At 35.3% G+C, this 11,519-nt stretch overlaps 1 protein-coding gene across 2 annotated transcripts in view; it reads right to left on the bottom strand.

The window, feature by feature from the left end:
- NAA35 (N(alpha)-acetyltransferase 35, NatC auxiliary subunit) overlaps positions 1 to 11,519 on the bottom strand; it is a 101,432-nt gene that overhangs the window by 11,091 nt on the left and 78,822 nt on the right. For both annotated transcript variants that reach the window (XM_003782990.3, XM_023508328.1), the window contains exons 15-17: positions 5,303 to 5,369; positions 3,698 to 3,796; positions 2,145 to 2,323 (exon numbers count right to left, since the gene is read on the bottom strand). In XM_003782990.3, the coding sequence (XP_003783038.1) occupies positions 2,145 to 2,323; positions 3,698 to 3,796; positions 5,303 to 5,369 (345 nt within the window). The remainder of the gene's footprint in view (positions 1 to 2,144; positions 2,324 to 3,697; positions 3,797 to 5,302; positions 5,370 to 11,519) is intronic.

Below are 11,519 nucleotides of genomic sequence, written 5' to 3'. Positions count from 1 at the left end.
CTGTCTGATTATCCAAACTAAGGGCAGATTAATGAAGGGGACAGCTGACTGGATGTTGGCCTCTCATCTAAAATATCAGGTACTTGAATGAACTTTTATGTCCTTTATCAAAATTAGTACACAATTATATCTAAAGAGAGTCAGAGTGATGATACTCTATACCCATGATTCTCAAATTATTATTTTGGGGATAACAGCATTATCACCTGGGAGCTAGATAGGAATTCAAGTTATTGGGTCTCACCCTAGACCTACTATATCAGGAATTTTAAGAACCCAGAAATTTGTGTATTAATGTGATTCCCAAGTGACTCTGGTATATGTTCAAATTTAAGAATCACTTTCCACTGATAATTTAAAATGGTCCATGTGCTTTAGGGATCATATTTATGAACAACAAAAACAAAAAAAGGTTATCTTGGGAAAATGTAGAATCTAAACCAAAACTGTTCAAAACTAACATGAAGATCAAGAGTATTTATAGAATAAAATCTGTTACCAGGAAATGAATCAGCTTATGTATGTAGATAAATTGGTAATAGAGAATTTATCTGAATATCACTCGTTTGCTGAATTAAAGATACCAATTCCTTGTGTAAAAAGGCATATAAACATTATACTTCAATCTGAGAAATCAAGAGCAAAAGGTTTCATTAATTCCATCAAACGACAAAAGAAAGAACTTTAGCAAGTTCCCCCATAAAATGAACAGAAGTGCTTACTATCAGTTTCTAGCAAAATGATAGAGTATAATTATCTATCTAGTATCTATATATCTAAATAAACACATATTGGTTTAGACAGATAGATAGATATCTATCAAGTATCTATGTATCTAAATAAACACATGTTGGTAAAGGTTATTTGACATTATTTATGTAAATGTTGAAGAATACAGTGAAGAAAATTATTCTCATATTACTACAGTTAATGCTTAAATTCATTTTTCATAACCCTGAATTATTTGGTTAAGAGCCCTTACTGCTCATAAGAAAACTATGTCAATAGCATGGATGAGAATTACTTTACTTCCTCAGCATAGTAATTTCAGTGAAGATACAATATCTTAATAACTAAGTTAATATAAATATGAGTTAAAAAGGTGAACTGTATTTTTTTTTTTTTTTTTTTTGAGACGGAGCCTCAAGCTATCCCCCTGGGTAGAGTGCCGTGGCATCACACTCATAGCAACCTCCAACTCCTGGGCTCAAGCAAGTCTCCTGCCTCAGCCTCCCAAGTAGCTGGGACCGCAGGCGCCCGCCACAGCGCCCAGCCATTTTTTGATTGCAGCCATCATTGTTGTTTGGCGGGCCCTGGGGATTCGAACCCGCCACCTTAGGTGTACGTGGCTGGTGCCTTAGCCACTTGAGCCACAGGCGCCGAGCCAAAGGTGAACTGTATTAAAGTCTAATATACTAAACTTAGATGTTTGTGATGGGTGATGTAGGTTATTATTAATTTAAAATTACCGTCATCCTTTTCCAGACTAAAAAGAAGATTCAAGACAAATGAATTAACACTCAATTTTCTTAATTTATTTTCTGTCTATGGCAACTTTTCCATGCCTCGAATATTCTCAAACTTTTTCTTTCTAGGTTTCTTCATCTCATCCTCAAGTGAAAGGGAAAAACCTTTCTGCTAAAGATCATCTTTTATCAATGTCAGTGCTCCAAGGCAAATCCTCAGGAGCAGTTTGAAACAGTTATACACCCAATGGTCATCTTGGCCATGTTTTCTTCTCAAGAGAAGAAAGAGCTCATACCAATCTGAACTTCAACTCCATCAAATAGTATGAGGGCAAAATAAAGTCAAGGCAAAATGTGCTAATTTTTCTTCATAGTGTAGCAAATAAAAGATATCCAATTAATCCATTTACTGTGGGAGCCACTTTTTATCAGTAATGTTTACATACATATTCAAACAGCTGGAAGAATCTATTTGTACAATATTAAGCCATTTTAAGATTTTCAAGATGCTCTACCTCTAATTTTCAATTTCTCCAATTGTCCTACAACTAAAGGTAAAGCACACTAAATGAAAAAGTACCCTGAAATTACACTCTGTTTTATAGATTCTCTCAACCCACTTACCTTACTCTTATTCACTCCACCCACCACCAATTTTAATGCAATCTTTTCTCTTACCAATATATGTAGTAGTACTCGTGCATGCTGTAGAGTTCCAATTCAAAGCCACTAAGAAGATACTGTATCATAATTCGAAGGTTATGGTAAAGGACCCAGGTACCTAAGCAGGCCAAATGTTGCCTTTGGGGTTCCTGTTTCAACAGCATAGTGTGAAGTGCTGCATCCACCTTCTCTGCCTATCAAAATAAAATGTCGTAATATTGCTTTAGCTTTTTAAAGTAATAAAAGAACTTTTTAAAAAAATGGCTAAAAATAGCACATGAGCAGAAGATTTAAATCTTACCACCCAAAGAACTCATATTTTCAAATGCATTTTTGGTTAGGCTTACATTCAAAGTTCTTATTTCACAATGGGTAAGATTTATAACAACTTAAACTAAAAAGACATCCATTTTATTAATTAAAAATAATTATTTTTCATATAGGGTCTCACCCTGTTGCTCAGGCTGGAGTACAGTGTCACAATCATAGCTCACTGTAATCAATTCTTGGGATCAAGCGATCCTTCTCACACCTTAGCCTCCCAAGTAGCTGGGGCTACAAACATGCATCACCATACCTCGATAATTAAAAAAATTTTTTTGTAGAGACAGGTTTCACTATGTTGCCCAGGCTGGTGTCAAACTCCTAGTTTTGAGTGATCCTCCTATCTTGGCCTCATAAAGTGCTGGGATTACAGGTGTGAGCTTACTACACACAACTGACATCCATTTTAAAGGACAAATAACAGGCTGGGCCTGGTGGCTCATGCCTATAATTGTAGCATAGTGAACTTTGATGATGCACTGTAGCAGCCCATGTAGCCTATGGTTAGGAGTTATAAGTAACACCTGTATAGCTCAACAATGGAACACCTTGGTGAAAAGGGCATGAGGAGGAATTTAGCATGAGAGAGCTTCTGAAATGAAAGCACTGGTGAATTGGCAATCTCTACACCTGTTGTGTTGAAGCAGCAAGAGATCAGCCTTGCAGCTGGGAGTGACCTCATTCTATCACGGACCGCTCACTCTGATTCTGTCTCCTGTCCTGCCTGCAGAACACCAGCAGCATGTCTTTCTGCTAAAGATCACTAAGCTCTGCTAAAGACTGCTTTACTCTCTCAAAGACTATCTCTCTCTTTCTCCCCAGCCCCCTCTAAAGTAAATAGACCTCAGGCATCTAAGAGCAGTTGTTCCTGAGCAAGGCTGCTTAGCGTCCTGTCCAGAACCTAGATAAGCCAAGGCCAGAGACCAACCAGTCCCGGGCCCTAATAAGTGGTGTCCACGAAGGGACCCCGACAATGCACCCAGCCCAAAAGACAGAGCAAGACCCTGTCTCAAAAAAGCATAAATAACTGACTTAAAGTCCTTTGTGATCACGCTGTTCACAAATTAACTTGAAAATAAATGTTTATGTATTGTGTGAGCTTACTATAAAACTGCTATGCTATAAATGTAATTTATCCTGATTATCCAAGAAATAATTTAAGGTATTTATCACTTTAGACTATTGTTCTATTTCTCAGACAAAGTGTGTGAATTGTTCAGAAGGAATGAGAACTTGGCTCTTACCTCATCCTGCAAGGTGGCAAATTCCTCAAGAATATGACCAAGCTTATCTCTCTGTCGAGCTCTGTTATGTCCGTGGATCTGAATAAGACTACAGAATGGCTGCAATACACATGCAATCTGTCAACTGTACATATGAAATTTCCTGATTCTAAAAAAGCTTAACATTCCAAGTTCTCAAATATGGGTTAAGGGAAAAACTGCTGTGTATATAAGAATCATGCCTACATATATATTTTTTTATTTTTACATTAGGTGTTTGCTTTTAAGGAACTCAACATAAGAATATCAGTAACCAGAAAAAAGTAGTGGTCTGTGAAACTCATTTCCATATGGCAAAGATACCTTCCTTCAATCTTCAAATATCTTCCTGTAATTTTAAGTAGACATTTTCTGCTTGTTTTAAGCTCAAAGCCAATGTGCAAGGCTGACATTTATCTGCTGCTTTAAATACAGCAGAATGCCTAATAATAATACAGCTTATTAATGGATAATACCTATAAGCACCAAGGTCCTTCTATTCCTACTTTCTACATCCAATATTCTTATATAAAACATAACATCATTTTGTAATCAGATGGTAACATGGTCTGATTTAAGTATGAATTAGAGGTTTTTTGAAGTGTAATATTTTATATTTGTACATTTTGACAGGTACTATTTCATTTAATCAATAAATAACTACCCTATTAGAGATACAGAGAAAGTATTAGCATTTTACTCTTTAAGAAAATGTAGGAAGTTTATAGAAAAGTAATGTGCCTGAAGATGATAAAATATTAGTGATAAAAATGAAATATAGTCTGTTACTGATTTTCCTTTCACCATACCATGCTGCCTATAAAAACCAGAGTAGAATCTCCATAGCTGACCACCTCCCTCCACTGACCACCTCCATAAGCTGACCTAATCTTTATAGACTGGACATGCACCACATGTATGTATCAGTACAGAAGACCTAGTTCTTTTTGTTGACTACCTCTGTATGTTGACCAATTTCTTACAGTTCCTTGCCTGTACAACTTACAGAGGTTCTACTGTATTTAATAACTGAAATTTGCTCCAAAAGAGCTGCCTATATGAATTTTCTAAGAGAAATCTTATAAGACATGAATTATAATTAATTCAATCCACTACAAGGTCTGCATTTTTTCTTAATTACTTAAGACCTGAAAAAACTTTCTAATCTCATTTAAATTAATGATTTTAATGTTACCATAATCCTATATTCACTAATGTAGTACAACACATGTATAGGAATGTTACAAATATTCCTTGTTAAGGTCAAAAATAAGTCAAAGTTTTAATGCCCATTTACAAAAAAATTTGAGAATGTAACTGCTGTTTCCCCAGTTGGGGGTCTTAACATCCCATATCCATGGTCCTCAGAGACTGCAGTGAGAGGTCCATAAGGCTGCTTCAACAGCTAACAACTCAATAGGAAGACTACAGGCTAAGCCTCAAGTGTTAAAATGGAGGAGATTAAAATTTTTTATTTACTCACTAAAAGAAATATTAAATTTAAAAAGCATAAGTTAATGATATTAAAGGAATTATACCCCACAATTTTTAATGTACCCATTAAAACAATCCAAATGTAGCTCCTACCCGAACACAGTGAGTAACAAAGGAGTCGATACAGTCCTTAGCTTGGTGATTATTATATAGGCAGCACCTGTAAGACAATAGTCACACCATTAAAATCAAACTATTTGGGCCAGACAAAAGGAAGAGTGATTACTGAAGGTGCCAACATCAGACAGAAATGGTAAGTTGAAAACTACTAACATAAGACTAAGAAATGTTTCATAATTACTATGTTGTTCACAAAATAAATGTGTGGCATTTCTAATTCCTTTAGTTCTATACTTCAACAATTAGAGCTGGATCCAATAAGATCAAACTATCAGTGAGGGAAAAAAAGAGTCCAAAGCCCCTTTTTTCATGACCCTACTACAATGTCATGTATTTTCCTAAAACTGATTTACACATGGATTATGCTCATAATTGTAATTACAGAGAAAAAACTATATGGAATCCTGATTTTTTCAAGATGTATCCTTATTTCCAACCATTGGCTATAAATCATCATCTATCCATCCCTCTGATACCACATATTCTCTCTTTATTCCCTATTGTTAATGGCAATATTTCTTGACTAACACCTTCCTCAGCATTCTGGCAGAACCTGCCATCTTCCTGGCCCTGGGGTAGCTGCAGGAAGATTTTTTTTCTATCCTTGTGGTGGGAGATCAGTAGCTTTTGCACCAAAGGTAATAGGACAAAGCAGAGAGACTTTCTTCTGGTACCTTGATGGGAGCTGACAACTTGCTAGTCTTAAGTGTTTGCCACAGCTGAGCACTATGACAAGCACCTGAAAGATAAACAGAACCATAGTCTGCAACAGAAAATGACAATGCCCCAGCACCTAGAAGAAAGAAAAAGAACACCTGGAACATATCTTTAGCCCCAAAGTAAGAAAATTACTTCAGGAGACTAAAACAAACCATTTAAAAAATAACATGTATACATGGAGACAGGGTTGGAATGATAGAAAGTATAAGCTTGAAAGAATGGGGAGGTAGGCAGGGTTAGATATAAGAAATTACTTAATTGGTACAATGTACGTAATTCAGGTGATGAATACCCTAGGAACCCTAACTTCACTACTATACAATCCATCCATGTAACAAATTATACCTTATACTCCATAAATTTATACAAATAAAAAAATACTTTCTGGGCTGGGCAAGTGGCTCACAGCTGTAATCCTAGCACTTTGGAAGGCCAATCTAGGCATAATGCTGCTTAGGAGTTCAGGACCAACTTGAGCAACACAGACTGGGTCTCTACATAAAAACAGAAAATTTAGCCTGGTGTTGTGGCACATACCTGTAGTCCTAGCTTCTCATGATAGTGAGGCAGGAAGTTAACTTGAACCCAGGATATTGAGGTTGCAGTGAATTATGATGCCACCACTGCACCCTAGTCTGGGCAACAAAGCGAGACCCTATAATCTAAAAATATTTTAAAATTTAAAAATTCAGTAGAAGAAAGAAACATGTTTATTAGTAGCCTTAACAATCAAAAGGAAGCACTTTCTCACAACAGCAAAAATAACAAGGAAATCAATGTCATGAGGAATGTGCAGGGGAGATCTAGAAGGCCCACCATGCCTTCTAAAACTCAAAATATTTTTAAAAAACTCAAAACAGATCAAGGTAAGGCAACAGTTAAATAAGTAAAAATAGAGAAAATGATCTAATTAGAAGACTTGAGACTTTAATGACTGAGTTCCAGACAGGACTAGTTAGCATTCAAACATGAATATTCTGGCAAAACTTCTGAACTCCTAAGCAAAGAAAAACTCTATAGTTCTTCAGAAGAAAGTGCAAAATAACTTACAAAGAAAAAAAAAATCAAGCCAGCATATTTCTTATCTCCAACATTAGTATTTTTAAAACAGTAGAGTAGCAAACAGTAAATTCTACTATGTATACAGTTAATTCTCATTTTTTCTGATAATTATATTCCATAAATTTGTTGAGGACACTGAATTAGTTACTACTGAATCACTGCTCCCAAGTAAAAAGTTAGATTCCCATAAGCCTCTGATCACAATATTTCATGAACTGATCAATATATAACCTTGTTTTATGTGAATTTGTGTTTAAAGACATCTTATTTAATGTACATTATTGATCTATTAATATCAAACTCATGGTCCAGCACCCCGACTCACACCTAAGTTCATTTAATACATGAATTTTCTCTATAAGGCACATCATGGCTAAGGAAGACTAGACAGCAAGTCACTATATATACTTAAAAGCCATTTAAAAATTGTTTGTTTGTTTAAGAGACAGGGTACTGATAGGTTGTCCAGGCTGGATTTGAACTCCTAGGATCAAGCAATCCTTCCTACTCAGCCTCTCAAGTAGCTGGGACTACAGGCCCACACCACCACACCCAGCAGAAGCTTTTCTCTCTCTTTTTTTAAAACAGTAAACTTGGCATAAAAATGTGAAAAAATGCGGCATTAAATAGAGTTGTTTACAGCATAAGGGCTGAAACAAGAAGGCAGAGTTGCCTTATTGGACCTCAGCATTTGTTGCTCTGTGTGTCCATTCTGTAAATGTCTGCAGAAACAGTGAAAGCAGAACAAATACTAATTTAGGGGTTACAAACAAATTTTAATGAGTAGGTAAATTCAGAAATATAGAATATGCAAATAACGAGGATCAACTACAGTTAAGTCCAAAGGGGTAATACTAAGAGTGACAATGTATAATCTAAGTGCTAAAGAGGACTCTTAAATAGAAAAGGCAAAATGCAAACTGAGAAGACTTACAGATTATTTCAAATAATCACATTATAAAATTAAAAGCCCTCATAATGCCAAAGGCTAAATGATGGAGAAATGGGACTTGTTAGATAATTTTGACTGGCATAAAAACTGGTTCAATTGTTTTAGAAAGCAATTTGGTAAAACCAATAAAGCTGAAGATGCATACAATCTATGATCTAGAATTCTAACTATATATCCTACATGCACAAGGAGACATATTCAAAGATGTTCACTACAGCATCAAATTTAATAGCAATAAATTAGTAATAATTTAAATGTTCGACTGTAGAGAATGGCAAAATAAACTGCAGTATATTTAAACAGTGCATTTTAAATGACTTAAATATGTCTGTATGAATCAACTTGAGTAGATATCAAAACCCTAATATTGAATGAAAAAATCATGTTGTAGAAGAATGAACAGAGTTTTAAAAACACAAACTGGTGCACTGCATGGACATACTTATTAGGTGAAGTGTACCACTAGCATTCATAGGAATGATACGTTGAAAATTGTAATGTCATGGTTACCTCTAGGACCAGAGGGAGAAGAAAAGATGAGGAAAAAACGGGGTCAGTATTACTTAAAGTATGGCCACACTTCCCCTTTGATAGTTGGGGTATCCATGAAATATTTTTAGGGAGCAACACGAGGTCAAAATAACACTAAGATTCTTGGCACTCATTTTCTCACAAATGTGCAGCAGACATTTCCAGAGGCTCTGTGGCATATAATACCATACAAGACTGAAAACAGAAGCAGGCAAGAAAGCTATTTTCTAGTAAGAAAGATGTGAAAAAGATTTGCAAAAATATAAGACAATGCTACTTTTCTCACTAATTTTTCTTAGAAATATATAATTTTCTCAAAAAAGTTATGTATATTAAGGTGTTATTGAATTTAATGTTACTTTTCAATGAATTAATAAATATTTTAAAAGGACAGACAGCCCCCAACTTATGATAGCTTAATTTTTTGGCTTTGATGATGTGGAACCAATATACATTCAGCAGAAACTACTTCAAGTATTTATTCTGTTTTTCATTTTCAGTACAGTATTCAACAAACTATATCAGAAATTTAATATCTGATTAGAAAACAGGCTTTGTGCTAGATGATTTTGCCAAACTGTAGCCTAACATAAGTGTTCTAAGCCACACTGAAGGCAGGCTAAGTTCAGTTATGCTACATAACTGAAGGTGAGGTTAGGTGTGTTAAACACATTTTTGATTGACAGTGTTTTCAGCTTATGATGAGTTTATCAAGATGTAACCTCACCGTGAGTCAAGGAACATCTGTATTGTTTTAATTTCTAAAACAATAGCTATCAACAAGTATGACCCATAAACAAAAGCTATTTGGTTCCTTAATTATACTTTTAAGAATGAAAAGGAGCCCTGAGACAATAAATTGTGAGAACTGCTACTTTTGATGTATCACTAACAATTTAATCCTTGATACTCAAGCCTTAGCCCTACTCTGGGAACTTTCAGTTGTAGATGACTGTCAGAAAACTCCACTCTTTGATTCTGTACAATCACTCCTTCAGTTCACTTATATATGTGCATAAATACTGCCTCCAACATGAGGGAACCAGCATGGAAGGATGTGGGGGAGGGCTCTCTTTAAAGCTTGCAGATGGTTGCCTTCTTTGTGTCTTCATGTGGCCAGGAGAGCACCCTCTGTCTCTTCTACTTCTTATGAAGATACTATCTCATCTAAACCTAATTACCTCCCAAGGTTCTTACCTCTAAATACCATCACATTGGGGGATATGGCTTAACCATATTAATTGGGGGGGGGGGCGCACATTCAGTCCATAACAGTAGCATAGCCATAGGTGTAGAAAAACTTACAAATTAACAAGAAAATTAAAAAAAAAAAATTGGATCAAACTAGGAAAAAATGAGAAAAAAAATTTTAAGAAAATAGTTAACAAATTAAAGAAGAAAAAATGAAATACTATATTTCAATTGTTACATTAAATGTGAATAAGCTGAATTCTGCTTTTAATAGATTCGAACTAACAAGAATTAACATAAAACCCAGTCAAATGTCATATAAAAGAAACCCAGTAAAACAAAGTGACGAAAATGGATTTTAAAAATGAAGGAATGAAAAAGGGATGTCCAAAAAATTTAAAAAAGAGAGAAAGCAGGACTGATAATACAGGGTGGCCATAAAGTTTATGTGCAATTTAAAATAGCGTACAATTTAAAATTGCATATGAACTTTATGGCCACACTATATTAACATGAAATAAATTGGTACTTAGAGTTGAAAGCATTAAACACGGCAAAGGGAGACATCATATAATGATAAAAGATACAACTAACAAAGTCCATATAATAGTTTACAATTGCATGCATTAAAGCAGTAGCTAAATACATAAAACAAAAATGATTAGCGATACAAGGAGAATTCAATAAATTTTGGTAGTTTTTTTATTCAAAATTATTGTGTGTGAACATATATACATATATGCATAGTTAATTATATATTGTTCAGAATATGGCAGATCTAATAAGAGAGAAAATGAATAACACAATCAACAAACTCAGGCTGGACATGGTGGCTCATGCCCACTCTGGGAGGCTGAGGTGGGAGTACTGCTTGAATTCAGGAGTTTGAGATAAGCCTAAGCAAGAGCAGTATCTCGTCTCTACTACGAAAATAGAAAAATTAGTTGGGGGTTGTGGTGGGCACCTGTAGTCTTAGCTACTCATGGCAGCTGTTGCAAGAAGATCACATGAACCTAGGAGTTTGAGGCTGCTGTGAACTAGGCTGATGCCACGGCACTGTAGCATGGACAACAGAGTGAGACTCTGCCTCCAAATTAAAAAAAGAAACCAAAAAACAACTTAACTCAATTAAACTGATGAATATCATACTTTGAATCCTAAAAACTTCATTATTTTCTTTTCCTTTTTTGAGAGTGGGTTTCATTATTATCACTGAGGTTGGTCTCAAATGTCATAAGGAATCCTCCAGACTCAGTCTCCCAAGTAGCTGAGACTATAGGTAGGCACTGCCATGTCCAGCTGTATTTTTTTCTTATACATGTAACAGACATATGAAAATGAGCCATTTATTTAGTCATACAATAATTAAAAAAAAAACAACAGTATTATAGTAACTATAAAACCAGAGTAAAACCAGAACTGAACAATATAAAATTATCTAAAAAGTCTTTTTACATGGAAATTAAAATATTTTGAAAAATGACCCTTAGATGAAAAAAGATAATTAAAATAAGAGTAACAATACACTTAGCCATAAAAAAATCACTTTTTGGCAATGCCCATAGCTCAGTGGGTAGGGTGCCAACCACATACACAGAGGCTGGCGGGTTCAAATCCAGCCTGGGCCAACTAAAGCAACAAGGACAACTGCAACAAAAAAATAGCCAGGCGTTGTGGTGGGCGCCTGTAGTACCAGCTACTTGAGAGGCTGAGGTAAGAGAATCGTTTAAGCCT

Source organism: Otolemur garnettii, unplaced genomic scaffold, assembly GCF_000181295.1.
Source record: "Otolemur garnettii isolate 467f Iridium unplaced genomic scaffold, OtoGar3 scaffold00006, whole genome shotgun sequence".
In the NCBI taxonomy this organism is placed as follows: domain Eukaryota; kingdom Metazoa; phylum Chordata; class Mammalia; order Primates; family Galagidae; genus Otolemur; species Otolemur garnettii.
This window is presented reverse-complemented; position numbering and strand designations above follow the sequence as displayed.